Source organism: Triticum urartu, chromosome 1 (genome assembly GCF_003073215.2).
Source record: "Triticum urartu cultivar G1812 chromosome 1, Tu2.1, whole genome shotgun sequence".
In the NCBI taxonomy this organism is placed as follows: domain Eukaryota; kingdom Viridiplantae; phylum Streptophyta; class Magnoliopsida; order Poales; family Poaceae; genus Triticum; species Triticum urartu.
In genome coordinates this window covers 509,644,258-509,668,497 of record NC_053022.1, presented here as the reverse complement: position 1 = coordinate 509,668,497, position 24,240 = coordinate 509,644,258, and the positions used below count along the sequence as shown (strand labels likewise).

The window sequence follows — 24,240 nt, the reverse complement described above, 5'->3', positions numbered from 1 at the left end:
TCATTCTGACGGTGCTTCTACCATTGCTAGAGGGAGTGTGAAGGTTTGTCTCATGGGATTCGGTCGGCGTTTGTCTTTGGTGGATCCACATGGATCAGGTCTTTGTTTGTCGGCGGTGGATGTTGTTCTGGTGCACTGGTCCAGTAGTGATTAACGCGACGACTTTCCGATTGTCTACTACAACAAGATTTGCCCAACTCCGGTGAGTGAGGGGCAAGGACGGCGGTGCATCTTCGGCTCGCTACAGTGCTTATAGTCGTTGCTAGGTGGTCTATGGATTTGGATGTCATTTTTACTCTGTTGTTCTTTACATTACCGTGACAGTTAATGAATAGATTGGAAGCTTTTCCCGTAAAAACACGAAGGGAAACGTTTGGAGACGGTGCGCCGGCCGAAGCTTCGGCCGGTCGCCCGCTACCTCGTGCTCCTGTGTCGATGAGACCTGCATCCGCACCCTATCTGCTGCAGCCCAATCTCACAGGCGAGGCCGCCGTCCACCCCCGCATCGCGCCCCTACCCCGCTGTAGCCTAATCTCGCCGGCAAGGCCGCTCTACCCCCCGCATCGACCCTCTACCCGCGGCAGCCCAATCTCGGCGGCCGGCGATTTCCCCACGCGCACGACACATCCACCCCCTACCTACAGTCTTCATGCGCGCGCATCCCCTGCCCCCTCCTCCCGGGCTATGTTTGGGCAACCACAAGCTCCATCGCCGGCGGCCAAGCGCTCCCTCGTCGGCCGCCATGGCTGCCTGCAGCCATGCTCGGATCCTCCCGCGTATACAAGTGTTGCAACTGTCACCTAGAAAAGCTTCAACAATCGTTGAAAAAAGCTTTAACCATAGACATAGAAAGCTTCAATGGCACTGCACAACAAGGGAAAGCTGCAACCGTTGTTGGAATTTGCTACTACCGGCAAAGCTTTTTTCTACATCCATCAGGTAGAGCTGCGACCTCGCGAAGGATGACAATGATTTTTTTGCTGCAACCGTAGCAGGATTTTGCTACTACCGTTGGAGGTTTTTGCTACATCCATGTAAGGCGGAGCTACGACCTCGCGAAGGCGGCGACGGCGTTTTTGCTGCACCCGTAGTTTGATTTTGCTACTACTAGTGAAATTGTTTGCTACATCCATTGAGCTACAACGGGTGAGAAGCTACAACCATTGTGGAAAAAGCTACAACGGGTGAAACAAAAAGCTTTCAACCGCCTGCAGGCGCCGACGTGCTGCACGGGGATGCTTCAACCATCTAAAAATTTTTGCTACATGCGTCATTCTTTCTTGCAGGGACAAGAGAGAAGCAGATGTTACAACCGGTGCACATCAGAGCTACAACCGTCAACCCAAAATGCTACGACCGATGGCATTTTTTGCTGGAACCAGAGAAAGAATAGGCTTCGACAGACGTGCGTTATAGCTGCAACCATACTGAAAAATGCTACGTCCGGCAACCAAAAAAGCTACATCCGATTTTGAAAAAAGTTTCAACTGTATACGGGGTAGCTGGAGGTCGGCCACCGCACAGCCGAAAAAAGCTGCAACCGGCGTCGAGAATAGCTACTACCCGCTTTTAAAAAAGCTTCAAACTGAAAACAGCTAGATAACAATGGCGACCGGCGACGACGGTGCTGCGTGGCGGTGCTGCGATGGGCGCATGGCGAGCTACGACAGCAGGCCGGTGGCGACGCTGGAACCCTCATCTGGTGGTGTTTTAATCAGGAGGTGTGACACACGTCGAGATGCAAGGCAAAGCTGCATCCGGCGAGCTGCGGCGGCCTCGGCGATCTGTGACATGGACCGGCCCCCGTGAGCTGCAACGTCGAGCAGGCCCGGCGAGGTGCGACGGGGCGGTCGAGCAGGCCCGGCGAGCTGCGACGGGGCGGCCAAGGGCGCGCACGAGGAGGCTGACCTGCAGATTTCCTTTTTTCCCTCGCGCAAGGAAGAAGAAGGTAAGGGGGAATCGTTTTCTTTGGCGGGATCCAGCAGCCCAGGCGGTCGGATCCAACGGCTGCTGTGCGACCGGCCCAACAGTTGGGTCGGTGCGCCGGCGCAGATCGTTCCCCAAACATGAAAGGTGACACATATGGTTGATCTAGGGGCATGGTGGAAAGTGGATTTTATACTGCAGTAATGCTCCAAGGTGCTGATTGACTTCTACTATATGACCCGTTTTGACTTTTACCACTGTCTATTATCTTCACATGTACGAACAAAAAAGTACATGTAGATAAAAGTCATGGGATATGTGTGAAAAATGTTTTTCTACCACTAGTAGAAAAAGGGTCATTAGTCCCGGTTTATAAGGGCCGAACCGGGACTAAAGGGTCGTTACTAAAGGCCCCCCCCCCTTTAGTCCCGGTTCTTACACGAACCGGGACTAAAGGCCCTCCACGTGGCCGCTGGCTAGAGCTCCACCAGCTCCACCTTTAGTCCCGGTTGGTAACATCAACCGGGACTAAAGGTATTTTTTTTGAATTTTTTTCTCGATTTTCAAATTTCTGAATTATTTTATAATTTAATCTCTAATCACCCACCCCTCATCACTACTCAATTTAACCTCTAATCTCTAATCACCCCTCATCATTCGAAATCATCTAACTTCCCGATCATCACCCATCCCTCTCACTACTCCAGCCCGAGCACGTTTAACTTTCGGGTTCTATTCTCCTTCGTCTCCAAGTCTGCACTTATTGTTTTTCTGACAATAGTAAGATGTCAATCCTATTAACCCTCGGGAGTTTAGCTTGAGCATGAAGTCACACATTTCACTGTTTGAGTTTGAAACTATTATTGTACAAAACAATAATTATTTAGTAACACTAATATTTCTTGAATAAATAGTTTGACCACAATTTGACCAGATTTGACCAAAATTCAGAAAAACTGAAATAATTATTTAGTAACACTAATATTTCTTGAATAAGTAGTTTGACCATTGTTAGTCCACAATTTGACCAGATTTGACAAAAATTCAAAAAAACTGAAATAATTATTTAGTAACACTAATATTCTTGAATAATTATTTAATAACACTAATACTTCCCGACTGTCTAGTACTGGTGTGCTGGTCCAATAGGGATTAACACGACAATTTCCCGATTGTCTAGTACAACAAGATTGATTTGCCCGCCTCCGGTGAGTGAGGGGCGATGACGCCGGCGCGTCTTTGGCTTGCTACAGTGTATGTAGTCGTCGCTAAGTGGTCTACGGATCTGGATGTAATTTTTACTTCTGATGTTCTTTATACTACCTTGTGAGTTGATGAATAGATCGGAAACTTTTCCCGCAGAAAAAAGGAAAAGTGATATATATGGTTGGTCTAGGGAGCACCATGGAAAGTGCCTTTTATACTGCAGTAATGCTCCAAGCTGCTCATTGGCTTCTACTATATGACTCTTCTTTGACTTTTACCACACTGTATTATCTTCACATGTACGAACAAAGAGTACATGTAGATAAAAATTATAGGATATGTATGAAAAATGAATTTCTACCTGGGATCCATTGTTCTTCGTGCTTGTGCACTTGCTTTTCACTGATACACAGCGGAACATAAAGATGCACTTCCTAACAAGAAGAGACTAATGCACACCAACGCCCAAAATATTGGTACCGCTGTTAGCCGCTATGCAACCGGTCCGTAAAGTAACTAAATTAAAATAGTCTAACTATAACTCTTCTTTTTACTAGTACATATGAAACATTATGATGCCCTAAGATAACACAAAAAACACAACAAAACATTATTTATGTAACAACCAAAAATAAAACAATACAACTTAGACAATACTAGTAAGCGCACCAGATGACAACGCACGACACGTCGGATGTGGCAATTTCAAAGTGTTCGTCGTGTGTACAAGAAATTCACATGGTTGTAGTGAAACAATAAATTAATAAAAAAAGAGTTGAAAGAGAAAGGAGCCATGACAATCTTACGGCAATTTACAGGGGAAAAACATGATCACAAATCAAAACAGCCTTGTACTTCTTCGGTGGCTTAATGGTTAACCACGTTGCACTTCTTCCTGATCTCGCCCTGGCTTCCGGTGAGCGGGTTGGCGTTGCCCATCTTGATCATGGAGGCGGCGAAGTCGGCGAAGAACTCGTCCTTGAATGCTCCGGTGGCATGGCGCTGGACGTAGGCGCGGGTGAAGGGGTCGGTGAGGAGGGCGCCGTCGGAGTGGAAGAGGCCCCTCCGCTTGCTCACCAGCTTGAAGTAATCGGTGTCGAAGGTCTTGAAGCTGCCGGGGTCCATCTCCACGAGTGTGGTGTTGTCGTTGAGGCTGGCACACTTGCTCTTTAGCCGCATCATGTACTGCGGCTCCAGCGTGGGGTCGATGTCGCTGGGGTTCTCCATGCCGGTGAAGTTGTAGAGCCGGTCGGAGAAGGAGAAGCAGTGCGACGTCCCGATGGTGTGCCCGGCGGACAAGACGACAAGGTCCTTTGCGTCGAGGTTCACGGCGGCGAAGAGCTGGGTGAGCACGGTGAAGTTGGAGGTCGGGGGTGGCAGAGCGTCGGTCTCGTTGGAAATGGACACGCTGCCGTCTCGCCGGCCCAGGGGAACTTCCCAGAATGGCCCCTTGCTCTAGAAAAACGATGATCGAGCAGCAGTAGAAGTTTAGAACTCGGCGCCTTCCACATGTACCGCGTGACGACATTTGCGAAATCGGCTAGTACTCACCAGCCAGACCGCGTCCCTGGCAATGAGGGCGAGCACGTCGGCGCAGGAGACGGTGTCGGGGCAGGCCTTCTCCACGGCGGCCTTCACCCTCTCGACGAAGCCGAAGCCTCGCAGCGTCTGGTTCGGCTGTGCGTCCTTCTCCGCTGTCTTGTTCGGCCGAGTCCAGCAGAACCGAGCCGTCGCACCCCTGCATTAATTAATGGCGGTCACTGGTCAGGCCACCGCCACACAATAGGGGTACGGGCAGGGCAGACAACATGCATGCAAATGTAGCACTTACTCTGACGAAGCAGTCGTGGAAGTGCATCCGGAGGAGCGGCCCGGCGAGGCTAGGGCGCTAGTGACAGCAGCCCTCACCATCTCCTTCCTCACGACGTCCTCCACGCTGGGGCACGACTCGCTGTAGAACTTGTCGTGCAGCTGCGCCGCCCGCACGTCGCCGCCACCGCCGCGAGCAGCAGCGCCACCATCGTCGCCAAGCCCTGGACGCCATCTTCTCGCCAAGAAGCTTGTTTCTTTCTTGGCTATGCAAGAAACGAGGATGGCTAGTTGATCCGGAGAAGCTTGAGCTGCTGCTGCTGATGATGAACTGGCGCCGGGGAAATATATAGCGCCGGAGTGTCCCCACGCCTGCATGTGGTGGGCTGTCCTCCGGAGCAGCAGGTAAAATTCCCATGGTTTAATGAGTTGTTCCTTGTTTGCACTCTGCGGAATCTTTGCCGTGGCAGGTACACCGGCGGCCACCGTACCGTATAATGGAGGCGGACGGACAGCCAGACGGAAGCACATCATTAGATGAATTCACTAATTTTCTCTAGACAGCAATCTACTCACTAACTTACTAATTAGCCATCACGGAGCAAACTGCGGTGCCAAGTTGTAATCAACAAAGGCTACTGGCAATGAGTGAATGCCACCTACTGGTAGTTTGCAAGCGTGCGAATTTCATGATGCATATATTTGTACCGGTGCCACATGCTATCCTGAATATATATACTTGAGATTTTTCCAGGCAATATACATACTTACACAAACACTAATTAGGGGTACCTCGCAAAATTACCCTGCGCCCACTAGGGGCATGTTTGGTTGTCATCTACGAATTTGTCTGTGTTGCACACATGTCTTAGTTGGGCCTGGCTAAGAGAATTTCATGTTGCATATATTTGTACCGGTGCCACATGCTATCCTGAATATATATATATATATATATATATATATGGTAACGCTATACTAAGCGTGAGTGTAGAATAGCTTATTCTACATCCCAGTAACGGTACATACAAAATATAGTAACACACTATGTAAAATATAGTAATTTTCGTAAAAATATAGTAATTACAAACTTGGGTGATAAAAAAATATTTTCCAGGCAATATACGTACTTACACAAACACTAATTAGAGGTACCTCACAAAATTACCCTGAGACCACTAGGGGCTTGTTTGGTTGTCATCTACGAATTTGTCTGCGTTGCACACATGTCTTAGTTGGGCCTGGCTATGAGAAAACAGGCAAACGAAATCTGCATCTGCACCTCATTTGGTCGCCCACATCTAGACTTCCTGCATTAGGGGAACGGTTTTGGCATGCTGTTTGGTGTCCTGTATTGTCTCCACTCAAGCAACTACACAGTGTTTGATTGTATATATACACAGGATATGATTAAGAGCTAATACCTACGCATGACATAACACACAGAGTTACAATAGAGTTCCTTGGCAGTGTGCCCGTGATGGTGGCATTAGTGTAAGCAGAGGGCGAGGAGGCATAGAGAAAAGACGCCGGCGGCAGTGCCAGGCACAATATGGCGTCCATCCGACAAGGTTGACAACTACACATAACACTGGCGACGACATGACGACAAGGAAGAAAAATATGAAGGAGAAATGCAATTTGCATGCCATGGCGGCGTTAGAGCAACTCTAGCGAACCCCATAAAAGTCACAAACCCGCAAAATTATGGCGAGTATACGGATTCGGCCCAATTTTCTGGCCAGAACAGAGCCCGTATACTCGACGGCCCGTAAATATTTTTACCGCGGCCCGCAACCCTCCCCCCCCTCCGCCAAGCAGTATATCTATGGGTTTGCGGTGCATATGCGGGTCGAAACCCTATCCCCCGCTGCCGCGTCTCGCCGCAATTCCCCACTCCCCTCCTTACATTTCTCGCCAACGGTGAGCCCCTTCCACCTCCAAAAGACATGTGGGGCTGCATGCGGAGCTCCGGCCACGGCTCTGGGAGTAGCTCCGGCAGGGGCGACAGCCCCGAGCGCGAGCGGCATGTCTGCTTGGATGGCGCGAGGAAGCGCGGGGCGAGGAACTGGACGAACAAGTCTCGAGCCGCTGCCAAGCTTCCTCGTTCGTGAGACGGAGGAATACGACCGTCGGCGCGGGCGTACGCCCTCCTCGGCCGCGGGCTCGTCCTCCGCCACGAGATCTTCCCACGCCACGATCTCTTCCTCTTCCGGCGCGAGGCTTCTCCCCGTGAAGAGGGAGTGGTCGGAGGAGCCGGTGGAGATCGAGGTCATCGCCGTCAAGCAGGAACCGGAGGTGATCGAGTGACGAGGGGTCATCGAGCCCAAAGATTTCGTGGCCGATTTCGACGCGGTGGCGTCCGCCATTGCCGAGCGGAGCTTACGCGAGGAGGCGGAGCGCCGGCGCCATGACGACGAGGTCGACGACCTCATCATCCAGCAGGCGGTTGCGGCCAACCTTGCTGTGAAGGAGAAGGACGACGAGTGGCGGCGCATCCGCGAGGAGCAGAGGTCGAAGTTCATCGATCTCGTCAGCTCTGACGAGGACTGAGCTCCTCCACCGCGTCGTCCTCAGCGTGAGCTCATCCATTTTGGTATATCGATCTCGGCCTCGCCGCCATGAATCCCCCCTCCCTCTAGTAGTAGTAATAGAATGTAGTATGTATGATAATGTAGCATGTGATGATGAACTATGAATGATAATGTAGTATGTGATGAAATAGTGTGGTTGCAATTTCTCCCGCGAAAGTATTATTCAAATTATGCAGTTTCATATACGGGTTCTATTCTGCCACACACGATTTTGACCCGCAAAACAGTTCTTTATCGAACTGTAAACGCCTTATGCGGGTCACGGTTTTACGGGGTCTGCTAGAGTTGCTCTTAGTGCAAGAGGACACAGAGGAGGAGGCCAAAAAGAACAAAGCTAACGACGGCATCAGTGTAGTAGGACGGGAGCATGGAGTTAGAGAGGAACAACGCCGGCGATGGCTTCAGTGTAGCAGAACATGGGATAGAAGACATAGAGGATCAACGACCGCTCGAGTGTAGTAGGATGCGGGAGAGGAGGTTGAGAGGAAACGATGCCGGAGGTGGCGCTAGCGCAACATCACGCAGCAGAGGAGGCCGAGAGGAACGACACTAACAGTGGCGTCAATGCAGCAGGACACATGACTGGAGACCGAGATTAAGGTCTGTCATTAACACACATCACACATATGCATATGTATGTTTTAACGAGGAAGAATTTACATCTAGTCTACGATTATCGAAACAGAAAATGTGCAATACGAAAGTCATGCGAAACTGCAAGATGAAGCAACTGGTCAAAGGAAGTTTCAAACGGTCAACCGTGCGCGACAAATTTAACAAAATATGTCCAAAATAGCTTCAAACATGAACACGAAATTGAGCATTTACGGTTGAAGAAACTACAAACCGGTGACCTGAATGAAACCATAACATTGATGGTGCATCTTTTTCATGTAGAGGTTATCTCGAATCGAAGCATCGTTGTGTAGATTAGAAGAGATGACAAAGAATGAAGATTAGAGACGAGCTTAATGGAGGTAGAAGAACATAGCAGGTATAAAGCTCGCATCCCTCAAGTCTCCTCAGGTGCAACAAGGTCCACCATGTGCGTTCGATGTGCCTCATCTCAGTCTGGCTTGCTGAAAACTGTCGATTTGACCATTCCTAGCGGGCCTGACTGAGAGGTGCTTTAAAGTTTGTGCGTTACGGGCCAAACAATGAATGTAGATAAACAAACATGCCATTTTCTTCCCACACAGACCTGATTGACCTATATACAGGGTACCAAACACGCCCTAGGTGATGCCTCTAGGATTGGAGTTCTAAGTTTCATATCAATGCCATGTAGCCAACGACCAACCATGTTTTGACATTATGTGACAGGTGCAAATTAGAAGCTACCAGTAGAAATGATTTGGTTTTTAGTGGGAAAACTCTTCTCCTTCAGGTTTTTCTTTCTGTATACACTCACTTTGTATGTGATCTACGCTGCATCAAATAAAATACCAACCGATTTTCAAGACGGCGCGTATATAGTTGGAGGGGGTGCCAGGGAGGTTTTTACCCAACGTAGATGACAACATAATCTCCGGATCGGCCCACCACCTCCTTTGACATAGACACAGTGTCAGTACTATATAACTCTACTGTTGCAGATACGTTAATGTCTTTTACTATATGTTTGTTAGACTGTTGGTGTTTGGCTGCATGCATTTTAGTTATGTAAAGGTAGGGTGTCGTTCATCATGCTTTATATCCGCTTTATTCTACATTTGACTTAGTAAAAACACCCTCCTCGCAAAAAAAGACTTAATAAAAACACCCTTTATTAAAAAAGGATGATTGACCATGTAGCCCGAGCAAATTTGTATTCAAAGTAAATGTGCTTCATATATAGTTCCGTCTATTTGACATAAAAACATTGTCTACTTCAATACAAATTACATATGCTTCACAAGCTTGTTTTTTGTTGTTATTGAAATCACCCTTCCGCGAAGATACCAATTACTTTCGAAGGGATATTTAAATTTCATGTTCGTTAATTGGTACTACCTCCACCCTGGTTTATTGGCCCCTTTTGTAATTTGTGCCAAATTTTGACAAAAAATTTAACTAATAAAATGTTAATGCATGTCACAAAAAATATATCGTTGGGTTTGTATTTGAACATAGTTTTCAATGATATTTTCTTTTGGTGGCATGCATAAATATTTTATGAGTTAAATTTATAGTCAAAATTTGGCACAGAATACAATAGGGACCAATAAACCAGGACGGAGGTAGTAATTGGCATATCATAATGAACAATAGGGAGGATAGAGATCATCTGTTCTTCAAGTACAACTTCAGTACTAGAGTTTGGAACTACATGCAGATCTCTTGAACTGATAACTCTGATAAGTGTGAGATTGCTTGCAAGGCCAGGAAATAATTTGACAAACCTTTTTTTTTGCTGAGGTTGTCTTCACAGCTTGGTGGAATATATGCATAATCTGGAATGGAAAAATATTATTGAATGAAAAGCCCCGTTTTGCTAGGTGGAGAGTGGGATTCACTTGGGATATTTATTTGCTTACACATAGGATCAAGGCTACATATAAGGATGCTCTATTGAGATGGATTTCCTATTTGCCCCCTTTGGTTGTATTTTCTATTTTGGGTTCTCATATTCCCTCTTTAAGTAAGATTTTGTTTTCTCTTTCGGCCGAGGCCTTGTAATCACCTTTGTATATCTTTATATCTATGTTTCAATAAAGATGAAGTTGTGGTGCTTTGCCCTGCAGGTACGTCTAGTACAACAAGATTTGCCCGCCTCCAGTGAGTGAGGGGCGATGACGCCGGCGCGTCTTTGGCTCGCTACAGTGTATGTAGTCGTCGCTAAGTGGTCTACGGATCTGGATGTAATTTTTACTTCTGATGTTCTTTATACTACCTTGTGAGTTGATGAATAGATCGGAAACTTTTCCCGCAGAAAAAAGGAAAAGTGATATATATGGTTGGTCTAGGGAGCACCATGGAAAGTGCCTTTTATACTGCAGTAATGCTCCAAGCTGCTCATTGGCTTCTACTATATGACTCTTCTTTGACTTTTACCACACTGTATTATCTTCACATGTACGAACAAAGAGTACATGTAGATAAAAATTATAGGATATGTATGAAAAATGAATTTCTACCTGGGATCCATTGTTCTTCGTGCTTGTGCACTTGCTTTTCACTGATACACAGCGGAACATAAAGATGCACTTCCTAACAAGAAGAGACTAATGCACACCAACGCCCAAAATATTGGTAACGCTGTTAGCCGCTATGCAACCGGTCCGTAAAGTAACTAAATTAAAATAGTCTAACTATAACTCTTCTTTTTACTAGTACATATGAAACATTATGATGCCCTAAGATAAAACAAAAAACACAACAAAACATTATTTATGTAACAACCAAAAATAAAACAATACAACTTAGACACGTCGGATGTGGCAATTTCAAAGTGTTCATCGTGTGTACAAGAAATTCACATGGTTGTAACGAAACAATAAATTAATAAAAAAAGAGTTGAAAGAGAAAGGAGCTATGACAATCTTACAGCAATTTACAGGGGAAAAACATGATCACAAATCAAAACAGCCTTGTACTTCTTCGGTGGCTTAATGGTTAACCACGTTGCACTTCTTCCTGATCTCGCCCTGGCTTCCGGTGAGCGGGTTGGCGTTGCCCATCTTGATCATGGAGGCGGCGAAGTCGGCGAAGAACTCGTCCTTGAATGCTCCGGTGGCATGGCGCTGGACGTAGGCGCGGGTGAAGGGGTCGGTGAGGAGGGCGCCGTCGGAGTGGAAGAGGCCCCTCCGCTTGCTCACCAGCTTGAAGTAATCGGTGTCGAAGGTCTTGAAGCTGCCGGGGTCCATCTCCACGAGTGTGGTGTTGTCGTTGAGGCTGGCACACTTGCTCTTTAGCCGCATCATGTACTGCGGCTCCAGCGTGGGGTCGATGTCGCTGGGGTTCTCCATGCCGGTGAAGTTGTAGAGCCGGTCGGAGAAGGAGAAGCAGTGCGACGTCCCGATGGTGTGCCCGGCGGACAAGACGACAAGGTCCTTTGCGTCGAGGTTCACGGCGGCGAAGAGCTGGGTGAGCACGGTGAAGTTGGAGGTCGGGGGTGGCAGAGCGTCGGTCTCGTTGGAAATGGACACGCTGCCGTCTCGCCGGCCCAGAGGAACTGTCCAGAATGGACCCTTGCTCTGGAGAAACCATGATCGAGCAGCATTAGAATTTGGCTTCCACACGTACCGTGTCATTTGAAAAATGGCATAGTAGTAGTACTCTACTCACCAGCCATACTGCGTCCCTGGCAATGAGGGCGAGGATGTCGGCGCAGGAGACGGTGTCGGGGCAGGCCTTCTCCACCGCGGCCTTCACCCTCTCGACAAAGCCGAAGCCTCGCAGCGTCTGGTTCGGCTGCGCGTCCTTCTCCGCCGTCTTGTTGGCCGAGTCCAGCAGAACCGAGCCGTCGCACCCCTGCATTAATTAATGGCGGTCACTGGTCAGGCCACCGCACACAATAGGGTACGGGCAGGGCAGACAACATGCATGCAAATGTAGCTTACTCTGACGAAGCAGTCGTGGAAGTGCATCCGGAGGAGCGGCCCGGCGAGGCTAGGCGCTAGTGACAGAGCCCTCACCATCTCCTTCCTCACGACGTCCTCCACGCTGGGGCACGACTCGCTGTAGAACTTGTCGTGCAGCTGCGCCCGCCCGCACGTCGCCGCCACCGCCGCGAGCAGCAGCGCCACCATCGTCGCAGCCCTGGACGCCATCTTCTCGGCCAAGAAGCTTGTTTCTTTCTTGGCTATGCAAGAAACGAGGATGGCTAGTTGATCCGGAGAAGCTTGAGCTGCTGCTGCTGATGATGAACTGGCGCCGGGGAAATATATAGCGCCGGAGTGTCCCCACGCCTGCATGTGGTGGGCTGTCCTCCGGAGCAGCAGGTAAAATTCCCATGGTTTAATGAGTTGTTCCTTGTTTGCACTCTGCGGAATCTTTGCCGTGGCAGGTACACCGGCGGCCACCGTACGTATAATGGAGGCGGACGGACAGCCAGACGGAAGCACATCATTAGATGAATTCACTAATTTTCTCTAGACAGCAATCTACTCACTAACTTACTAATTAGCCTATGAGTTATCACGGAGCAAACTGCGGTGCCAAGTTGTAATCAACAAAGGCTACTGGCAATGAGTGAATGCCACCTACTGGTAGTTTGCAAGCGTGCGAATTTCATGATGCATATATTTGTACCGGTGCCACATGCTATCCTGAATATATATACTTGAGATTTTTCCAGGCAATATACATACTTACACAAACACTAATTAGGGGTACCTCGCAAAATTACCCTGCGCCCACTAGGGGCATGTTTGGTTGTCATCTACGAATTTGTCTGTGTTGCACACATGTCTTAGTTGGGCCTGGCTAAGAGAAAACAGGCAAATGAAATCTGCATCTGCACCTCATTTGGTCGCTCACATCTAGACTTCCTGCATTAGGGGAACGGTTTTGACATGTTGTTTGGTGTCCTGCATTGTCTCCACTCATGTAATTACCCAATGTTTGATTGTATGTATACACAGGATATGATTAAGAACTAACACCTACGCATGGCATAACACACAGAGTTACAATAGAGTTCCTTGGCAGTGTGCCCGTGATGGCGGCATTAGTGTAAGCAGAGGGCGAGCAGGCTGAGAGAAAAGGCACCGGGGGCAGCGCCAGGCACAATATGGCGTCCATCCGACCAGGTTGACAACTACACATAACACTGACGACGACATGACGCCAAGGAAGAAAAATATGAAGGAGAAATGCAATTTGCATGCATGGCCGCGTTAGAGCAACTCTAGCAAACCCCGTAAAAGTCACAAACCCGCAAAATTTCGGCGAGTATGCGGGCTCGGCCCAATTTTCTGGCCAGAACAGAGCCCGTGTACTCGCCCGGCCCGTAAATATTTTTACCGTGGCTCGCAAACCGCCCCCTCCCCCCCCCAAGCAGTATATCTACGGGCTCGTAGTGCATATGCAGGTCGAAACCCTATCCCCCGCTGCCGCGTCTCGCCGCAATTCCCCACTCCCCTCCTCACATTTCTCGCCAACGGTGAGCCCCTTCCACCTCCAAAAGATATGTGGGGCTGCATGCGGAGCTCCGGCCGCGGCTCCGGGAGCAGCTCTGGCAGGGGCGGCAGCCCTGAGCGCGAGCGGCGTGTCTGCTTGGACGGCGTGAGGAAGCGCGGGGCGAGGAAGTGGACGAGCAAGTCTCGAGCCGCCGCCGAGCTTCCTCGTCCGTGAGACGGAGGAATACGACCGTCGGCACGGGCGTACGCCCTCCTCGGCCGCGGGCTTGTCCTCCGCCGCGAGATCTTCCCACGCCGCGAGCTCTTCCTCTTCCGGCGCGAGGCTTCTCCCCGTGAAGAGGGAGTGGTCGGAGGAGCCGGAGGAGATCGAGGTCATCGCCGTCAAGTGGGAACCGGAGGTGATCGAGCGCCGAGGGGTCGTCGAGCCCAAAGATTTCATGGCCGATTTCGACGTGGTGGCGTCCTCCATTGCCGAGTGGAGCTTGCGCGAGGAGGCGAAGCGCCGGGGCCACGACGACGATGTCCAAGACCTCATCCTCCAGCAGGCGGTCGCGGCCAACCTTGTCGTGAAGGAGAAGGACGACGAGTGACGGCGCATCCGCGAGAACTAGAGGTCGAAGTTCATCGACCTTGTTAGCTCCGACGAGGACTGAGCTCCTCCACCGCGTCGTCCTCAGCCGTGAGCTCATCCATTTTGGTATATCTATCTCGGCATCGCCGCCACGAATCCCCCATCCCTCTAGTAGCAGTAATAGAATGTAGTATGTATGATAATGTAGTATGTGATGATGAACTATGGATGATAATGTAGTATGTGATGAACTAGTGTGGTTGCAATTTCTCTCGCGAAAGTATTTTTCAAATTATGCAGTTTCATATACGGGTTCTATTCTGCCACGCACGATTTTGACCCGCAAAACAGTTCTTCATCGAACTATAAACGCCTTATGCGGGTCACGGTTTTACGGTGTCTGCTAGAGTTGCTCTTAGTGCAAGAGGTCGCAGAGGAGGAGGCCAAAAGGAACAAAGCTAACGACGGCATCAGTGTAGTAGGATGCGAGCGTGGAGTTAGAGAGGAACGACGCCGGCGGTGGCTTCAGTGTAGCAAAACATGGGATAGAAGGCATAGAGGATCAACGACCGCTCGAGTGTAGTAGGACGCGGGAGAGGAGGTTGAGAGGAAACGCCCCCGGAGGTGGCGCTAGCGCAACATCACACGGCAGAGGAGGCCGAGAGGAACGACGCTAACAGTGGCGTCAGTGTAGCAGGACACAGGACTGGAGACCGAGATTAAGGTCTGTTATTAACACACATCACACATATGAATATGTATGTTTTAACGAGGAAGAATTTACATCTAGTCTACGATCGTCGAAACAGAAAATGTGCAATACAAAAGTCATGCGAAATTGCAAGATGAAGCAATTGGTCAAAGAAAATTTCAAACGATCAACCATGCACGACAAATTTAACAAAATGTGTCCAAAATAGCTTCAAACGTGAACACGAAATTGAGCATTTACGGTTGAAGAAACTACGAACCGGTGACCTGAATGAAACCATAACATTGATGGTGCATCTTTTTCATGTAGAGGTTATCTCGAATCGAAGCATCGTTGTGTAGATTAGAAGTGACGACAAAGAAAGAAGATTAGAGACGAGCTTAATGAAGGTAGAAGAACATAGCAGGTATAAAGCTCACATCCCTCAAGTCTCCTCAGGTGCAACAAGGTCCACCATGTGCGTTCGATGTGCCTCACCTCAATCTGGCTTGCTGAAAACTGTCGATTTGATCATTCCTAGCGGGCCTGGCTGGGTGGTGCTTTAAAGTCTGTGCTTTACGGGCCAAACAATGAATGTATATAAACAAATATGCCATTTTCTTCCCACACGGACCTGATTGGCCTATATACAGGGTACCAAACACGCTCTAGCGATGCCTCTAGGATTGGAGTTCTAAGTTTCGTATCAATGCCAGGTAGCCAACGACCAACCATGTTTTGACATTATGTGACAGGTGCAAATTAGAAGCTACCAGTAGAAATGATTTGGTTTTTAGTGGGAAAACTCTTCTCCTTTGCAGATTTTTTTTCTGTATACACTCATTTTGTATGTGATCTATGCTGCATCAAATAAAATACCAACCGATTTTCAAGACGGCGTGTATATAGTTGGAGGGGGTGCCAGGGAGGTTTTTACCCAACGTAGATGGCAACATAATCTCTGGATCGGCCCACCACCTCCTTCGACATAGACATACTGTTGCAGATACATTAATGTCTTTTACTATATGTTTGTTAGACTGTTGGTGTTTGGCTGCATGCATTTTAATTTTGTAAAGGTCGGGTGTCGTTCATCATGCTTTATATCCGCTTTATACTACATTTGACATAATAAAAACACCCACCTCGCAAAAAAAGACTTAATAAAAACACTCTTTATTAAAAAAAGGATGATTGACCATGTAGCCCGAGCAAATTTGTAATCAAAGTAAATGTGCTTCATATATAGTTCCGTCTATTTGACATAAAAAACATTGTCTACTTCAATACAAACTACATATGCTTCACAAGCTTGTTTTTTGTTGTTATTGAAATCACCCTTCCGCGAAGATACCAATTACTTTCGAAGGGATATTTAATTTTCATGTTCGTTAATTGGTACTACCTCCGCCCTGGTTTATTGGTCCCTTTTATAATTTGTGCCAAATTTTGACAAAAAATTTAACTAATAAAATGTTAATGCATGTCAACAAAAAATATATCGTTTGGTTCGTATTTGAACATAGTTTTCAATGATATATTTTTCGGTGGCATGCATAAATATTTTATGAGTTAAATTTATAGTCAAAATTTGGCACAGAATACAATGGAGACCAATAAACCAGGACAGAGGTAGTAATTGGCATATCACAATGAACACTAGGGAGGATAGAGATCATCTGTTCTTCAAGTGCAACTTCAGTACTAGAGTTTGGAACTACATGCTGATCTCTTGAACTGATAACTCTGATAAGTGTGAGATTGCTTGCAAGGCCAGGAAATAATTTGACAAACCTTTTTTTTTTGCTGAGGTTGTCTTCACAGCTTGGTGGAATATATGCATAATCTGGAATGGAAAAATATTATTGAATGAAAAGCCCCGTTTTGCTAGGTGGAGAGTGGGATTCACTTGGGATATTTAGGATCAAGGCTACATATAAGGATGCTCTATTGAGATGGATTTCCTATTTGCCCCCTTTGGTTGTATTTTCTATTTTTGGTTCTCATGTTCCCTCTGTAAGTAAGATTTTGTTTTCTCTTTCGGCCGAGGCCTTGTATTCACCTTTGTATATCTTTATATCTATGTTTCAATAAAGATGAAGCTGTGGTGCTTTGCCCTGCAGGTACAAGTTTCCAAAACATTGCACTGTGCGTCAAAGTAATCCAAAAACATTCTTTTTTACCAAGGTTCCATTGAAACTCGTCTTTGACTCTTGTAACAACTGCACAACCTCAAACCAAGTTAGAAGTGTTTTCCATGTCTCATCTTGGCCCAAGCAAGGTCGTCCTAAACGTCCCGTTGTGGGTGAGGCACTGAAGAATTGCTCAAAGGTATCTTGTTTGTTATAGACAATACCAAATAGGATATCGGTCACTGAGAGGAACATTTGTCTAGCCACTAATCCTTCAAAATTCTAATTTGTGAGATGTCTTTAATGCTGAAGCTTCCAAAGTGGTAGAAAAAAACTCTCCATTTTCATTGGGCTCGCCCTAAAATGAGAGTCTTCCATTTAACCCAAGAGATGGTTTCACAAGAGGTCTTACCATACACCTTCCTCGCGAAGACAAAGCTTAAGCAGTAATTTAAGGAGAAATGCAATGTTCTTGGCCTCAACATCCCATTTTTTTTCAACCCGCACCTTCTCCTTTCTCCACTTCTCTGCAAAAAAAAAAAACTGGACTGAAAATAGTCCAATATTTGCATAATCCGTAGTGGAATTTAGTAGAAAAACAACATGTACAAGACCATGCTGATAAGCACAGAGTTAATACGGACCAACCATCCACAAAGGACAAAAACTTTCCTTTCCAACTAAGAATGTGTTTCTCCCTTCTCTCTACCATGATTACTGCATTCTCGAGCTTCAGATAATGAATTGGAATCCCCAAATAGTGAATGGGGAATTGGCCATGCTCGTAAAAAAATTGGTATATCGAACTTCAGCTTCCCGGCCAACCTCTAAACAAGCCAACTAGCTCTTGTGGAGGCTAATTTTAAGGCCCAAAAGTTGCTCAAATACAGAAACCACTAACTTGATGTTTTAAGCCTTTTGAAGGTCATGTTCCATGTATAGGATTGTGTCATTAGTGTATTATAGGATGGACAAGTGTACACTAGATGTGGCACTACCCCACGGATTTGACCAATTTCCTTGGCAAGCTCAATGAGAATCGTCAATATATCTGCAACAATATGAAATAACATAAGAGATAAACAATCCCAATGTCCCATACCATTTTCTGTATCAAAATAGTGGGGAGTGTCGTCGAGGAACTTAATGGTACACTAAAACGGTCAATTAAGAACGCCATTTATTGGAGAAGCATTACATCATGAGTCCCTATTGAAGAAAAGACCACTTGACTTGTTGTATGTTGAGTGAAATTCACCACTAATCCATTAACTTAATATGATTGCACACTTTAGACCAACAACTCGGGAAGTGATCAGTTAAGGCCCTACACTCATTGATTTGATCAAATAATCTAAAACTCAATTTGATAGAGAAAAATCTGGCCACATGGCTGTCATGTGAGCATTCCTTTGACCGCTCGGGAACTAATTATTTTATACTAGTCGTCAACCCGTGCGTGCGCACGGGCTAGTAGTTTGGAAAATAGCTTAGTAGTTTTTTTTGTAAATATTGTTAGAAACAAAAGAGGAACTAATTATGAATCATAAATTTACACTTGAAAAAATGACACTTTGTTCTTTAATCATATATTTTATATTTAAGTATATTTTATATGTCATATAAGAACACTATAGTTTGATTTCTTTGCTCTAAAAAATGTTAATTTATTCTTCAGCATGTGCAAATATCTCCCAAAAACAATTTTTTCCGAAGAATTGTTAGGGTTGGAAGAAGTTCATACATTTATTAAGTCTCCCAAGTGTATTAATTATATAAATTTACTGTCAGTAATGTTTTTGAAATGAAACTACATTTGTGCGAACAAAAAATATTCTTAAGTTTAGAACAAAAACAAACAAACAAAATTGTTCGATACTTTCCTATATATAGTGCATAATTATTGAAATATGTACAGAGAAGCATGATGTGTATAATCATGACATCCCTCCAAAAAAAAAAAAACTAAACATGAGCCCATGAGTTTCTGTCATGTTTGTTTGTCGAGAAACACATGATTTCTTCCTACGTACACATTCTTAATTATCCAAGTCGAATTTGTTGGACGATTGTAAACTCTGAACATCACAAACATAATGAATTTATTTTCGTCCAAATACACCTCTAGTATCATCTCTTCTATTTTCCTAAAGGAAAACTCAATTCTTTGAATCCCCAGGTATCAGCCACTTATTTTTCTAATCTCATAAACCAAGTCGGGGTGCTATGAAATATTCAAATGGTTATACAGATCAGATGCATCGTGGTGGATAACTTGGGCCATGTGATGCACACTACCTTAGGAAATGTAAAAACAAAATGGACTATATTTGTTTACAAATTATTGAAAAACTTGAGCAAGAAAGAGAAATAGAGTGGCCAAGATTAATATATTATTTTTTGGAAAGACTTATATAGTTGTACCAGAAACCTAATAATAATTTGTGAAACAATTTTCGCTGTTTTCAACATGCAGCAATATTACTTGTTGTTTTCAATGAGAAGGAGAAACAGTTTTGCATAGTTAAATGTCACCTGGCTTTGTAACCCCAAAGGAATAAGAATCTACAAATTATGAGTAGAAGCATACATCCCTACTTAACAAAAGGACACACCAAGTTCATCAAACATGGATGAAAAAACTGAGTGTTGTTATTGGACATCAGAAGTCCATATCCTAAAAAATATGACCATGCCGAAGGTAAAATTAGTATCATCTAAGCTAGACTTTTGCCACTCGAAATGATAATACATTTTTCAACTACTAATTTTATTTGTCCAGGCTACAGCACAACTAATGTCTGCATTGCAGTAGTATTTGGGTAACAAAAAATCATATTATAATTTGAGACGCTGCAGAACGTTCTGAACTATCGGCATGCACGTATACTGGATCGTGTAGAAAGGAGAAATAACCGGCACTTTTGGCGATGCGGGCACACCGCCATACTGCAACACAACGCCTTTAAAGTTTTCCCCTGGGAACATCCAATTAATATTTACATATATGAACTTGTAAGCCCATTGATCATGTTGCACACACCTGTTGTGACCTTCACTCACCTGCCAGTACCCCGACCGGTCGACACCTCTTCCTGCAAGTAGCCACCAGTTCAATGATATAGAAGATAAAGAAACAAAATTTACATCAACTTCGATAGTCAAAAAAACTCTTTCGTAACACTTCACTTCACATTACGTTAGTGCTAGACTCATCTTCATGACTTGAGCAGTTGCCTAATTCACTACAAACAAAACAAACCAGCTGGCTGGCAATAACATGTGGCGGAAGTGCAGCAACATTAAATCTAAACAAACTGCATTAGTCGATTCAAACCATACCAGGGAGCTCAACTGAGATCATCAAGAGTCTGTGTGATCTCTGATTGAGGCATGATCTAGATGACACGGGGTGGTAATTATACTGAAAATCTGATTATCTATGTATGCATCTTTTTATTCCATCTATTCATCGCCAAGTATCTAACTATGCATCCATCAATCCTTCCTATCCATCAATTCCATATACGTATCAGCAAGTAGCATCAAGGTAATGCATGGGACAATGAGAAAATATCGGACCTGAGATTAAAGGGGCTGGAGCATGACCACCATAGATTCCACTTCATACGCATCTGCAGATTAAACTGGCTGGAGCAAGACCAACTTCCCATAGAAGATGGTTCTTGGTACTTGGTATTCAATGTGTTGGCCGTAATGGAACTTCGAATTGTTATATATTTACCTTTGTTTACAAAGCGGTTTTATTTACAAAGATGATGGCGTACACTATATTATCCTTCCACCTGAATTGCTAGCATAGAAACAACAGAAGCCTGAAAAGGAATATATTGCAAGTTACAACAACAGTATTCGTAAATCAACATTGACATAAACCACTGAATTGAAGAAGAAATGCAGAAAGCGGTAACTCACAAATCAGTCGAGTACAAAGAACTGATGCGCATTTTTCAATCATATAAATGTGTAGAAAGGCCTAGGTAGCAATACGGGAAGGTGTGTATATGCATTATGTACTTCCTCTAAACACAACTATTTTCTATCATCCAGGTCACGCCCGATGGCAAACATTGCCGCAGTCCATACATGTCATGGGTTTGGCCTAATTGGGTTTGGAGGATGCTACAACATAGAGATGCATTCTTGCCACGGTCCCCATGGTATGGTGTTGAATTTGGGAAGCACATGAAGAGGAGGAAGTGGTGTTGAATCTACACATGTGGCCTCAAGTGTTCGTTTCCCAGAGCTTAATCCACTACTGTTTGCAGTGCTAATTCACCGTATTCCAAAAGCTTAGGACGCGTTTGGTTGCTACTCAGGTAACGTCTTCAGTTAAGGTACCGGGAAGCTCCGGTTCCCTTTTCTTCTTTAGGAATACGTGATGTGTTTGGTTTGGCCGCCCCACTCCCGCTTTTGTAATCAGCCGCGATTTGGGTGTTTTCGAGTTTGTGAACCTCCGGATCGGAAGACACTGCTACGGAATACGTTGTTGGCGTACCAAATGCTGGGTGCCATTTTAGAAAGCGCGGTAATCGGAAACCGTGACAATTCTTCCGAAACAAAAGCGTCGTTAATTGCTTAGGAAACCAATCCACATCCGATCTGGTCACCTCAATCCATTGGAAGCTGCCTCAGGTCAACTTTGTCCCCTTCCTACTGCCGTGCGGAATTTGCAAAGTACAACACATTGCTACAAAACATGAGAAAGCATAGCAGGGAAGACAGAAGAAGGTCCGACATTGTTAGGGCAATCATCTCCATGGTCCAGCTCGGCGTTTCTGCCAACTGGACTGACCCGTACAATCTTTTCACCACCAAAATAAAGATCGCAAGTACCTAATTGTACTACAGAGATCACCATGTACCTGATTGTACTACTGCGGCATGTGGAGGCCCTGAGAAAGGAGGCCGACCGAGGAGGCCCGTGCGTGTGGACGATGGTAGCACCCCTGCAGGAGGGAAGAGATGAAGATCTCGTCCTGCTCGACAACGCTCAGATGATGCCGCTATGATGAAGGGAAGGCATATGCGTGAGAGATTGAGCCACAAAGAAAAACAGAATATATTTTGGGGTTTTCCTCTCGCTTTAAAAAAGAGGCATGAGAGATTGAACAGGAAGGAAAAAAACAAAAACATGAGAGATTAGCGGAGCCATTTAAGAGAGAGAGTTGACGGATCCTTTTTTTGGCAGTTGATTATTCTGTACGTGCACGCGTGTTTTTTCTTTTGGAGTTTTGCTCTAGCTTTCAAAAGAGGCATGAGAGATTGAGTCAGAAAAAAATAGCAAAAACAGATGTACACCTTTTTAATTCGGTCGCACGAGATAAACGAAAAAAATAGAAAGAATAGCTTTCAAAAGAGGCATGAGAGATTGAGCCAAAAAGAAAAAAAAAGCAAGAACAGATCTGCACCTTTATAAGATCTACACCTTTATAATTCGGTCCCACCAAATAAACAAAAAAAAATAGTAAGAACAGATCTACACCGTTATAATTAGGTCCCACCAAATAAACGGCTCTTAATTTCTAATTAATGTAGGAATTTCTAGAAAGTGACAAATTATTATAGATAGATAGATAGATAGATAGATAGGGATCTATTTGTAAATTGGTTAGTTTTTACTCACAAACCATGCTGAGGATGTATGGAGGACAAATATATTAAAAACCTTAAGTTGCATGGGATTGAAAGCCACATCCTTAGAGGTGGCAAACATCTCGCTAACCGCATGAACATCAACTAGTTTGTGTACCAAGATGCAACCCACTCTATATATTAAAATTCAAAAAACTAAAAATCATATGAGATTAGAATAAAAAAATATTGCTACGAACACTGTTCTACTATATTGCAAAACAATATAGACAATGGAGAATTTTGAAGAAAAGAACAGAAAAATCGCATATCTCAGGCTATCACATCATAGTATTTTAAGAGCCATGCATAATAGTATATGAAGAATCCCATAACCGCCTCCTGGGTCGCTCGCCTCCCGGGTCGCTCGCTAGGGCGACTCTAGAGGCCACCCTAATCCAGTAGCACAACTCATCTCTCGTGCTCCTCGTGCCGCCTTCGATGGCGGCGGTGGCGGCACCCGGCCGTGGAAGGCAGAGGTCTTGCTGCGGGTTTCTCATGCCGGAGGAGGTGCGGTCGTTCGAGTACCCTGTTTCTTATGGTGGCACGCAGGTGGTGGGCCGCCGATCAAGTTGTCAGCATTGCGGGAGCGGAGATCTTTAGTGATCAGGTGGGATGTGGCTCGTGCATAGGGGTTCCTTCTCGCACTGGCCAAGTGTTGTTCCTCCGGCAGCCATCGGACATGGAGTTGGTCATGCTGCGCGAATGGATGCATTTCGATGCCTTTGGGCAGTTTTGCTCGGCTCCTCAGTTGGGCTGCATCTTGATGGCTGCTTGGCGTGAGGGTTCTAGTTTGACGAGTGAATGGGCCATGGATGGTGTCTTTGGTGAGGTTTGTGGCACTCCGGCTAAAAACCGTACCTGACCTTTGTTGATGCTGTTTACCACGTCGCCTTCGGGTGTCGTTATTCATCCCCTCACCGAGGATCTCTAACACCTATTTCAATCTTGTGATCTCGTCTCCCGGTGAAAACCGTAATCCAGATTCCCAAATCGGTGATGTCAATATCCTTTATGAGGAAGTCATTACTAGAATGCATCGTGTCAGAGACTTGACTTGTTGGAGAACCTCATGGGGAGTCGTTGGTGGAGGGCCTGCGGTGGCGCGGTTGGTGTGGCTTTCCTGTCTCTCCGGTGGACTGCTTTGGGTGGCTGAGGTATGGAGGTGATGCTTGGCGATGGGTAGCAATGATTCTTCCTGGCAGAGTGGCGATGCCAAGATGGTGCACGGCAACCATGTCAGTGATGCGTTGGTGGTGCCATGGAGCCAGATCCTTGAGGCCTTGTTCGGTTAAGCCACTCCTCAAGTGGATTGGAGTGGAATGGAGGGGATTTGGGGAAAATTTGAACTAGATGGGATTTAATCCCTGCCAATCTCTGTCAATCCCTCTCATTTTTCATGGAACCGAACAAGGCCTGACGAAGTTACTGGTTGCAGATCCCGGTCCTAGCAATGCAATGAGGGCTCATGGTGTATTATCTGGCGGCAGGTAGCCATGCTCAGATTTACCACTGATTTGCACTTGCGACGGGGACGCGTGATCGCCAAAGCGTCCCTTATGGAGGATTTTGGTGGCATTGTTGTCTCTAGTCCGTG

The 24,240-nt window shown here is 45.8% G+C and overlaps 2 protein-coding genes across 2 annotated transcripts; both read right to left on the bottom strand.

Moving 5' to 3' along the window:
• Positions 1-3,805: 3,805 nt before the first annotated feature.
• On the bottom strand, positions 3,806-5,319 carry LOC125533005 (peroxidase 1-like). The gene is made up of 3 exons (XM_048696819.1): positions 4,964-5,319; positions 4,684-4,870; positions 3,806-4,587 (listed from the first exon to the last, which is right to left on the bottom strand). The coding sequence occupies exons 1-3, from the start codon at positions 5,317-5,319 to the stop codon at positions 4,000-4,002; spliced, it is 1,131 nt and encodes a 376-aa protein (XP_048552776.1). The 3' UTR covers positions 3,806-3,999.
• Positions 5,320-10,949: 5,630 nt separating this feature from the next.
• LOC125523562 (peroxidase 1-like) lies at positions 10,950-12,381 on the bottom strand. The gene is made up of 3 exons (XM_048688592.1): positions 12,074-12,381; positions 11,799-11,984; positions 10,950-11,707 (listed from the first exon to the last, which is right to left on the bottom strand). The coding sequence occupies exons 1-3, from the start codon at positions 12,281-12,283 to the stop codon at positions 11,120-11,122; spliced, it is 984 nt and encodes a 327-aa protein (XP_048544549.1). The 5' UTR covers positions 12,284-12,381; the 3' UTR covers positions 10,950-11,119.
• Between the last annotated feature and the right edge of the window lie 11,859 nt (positions 12,382-24,240).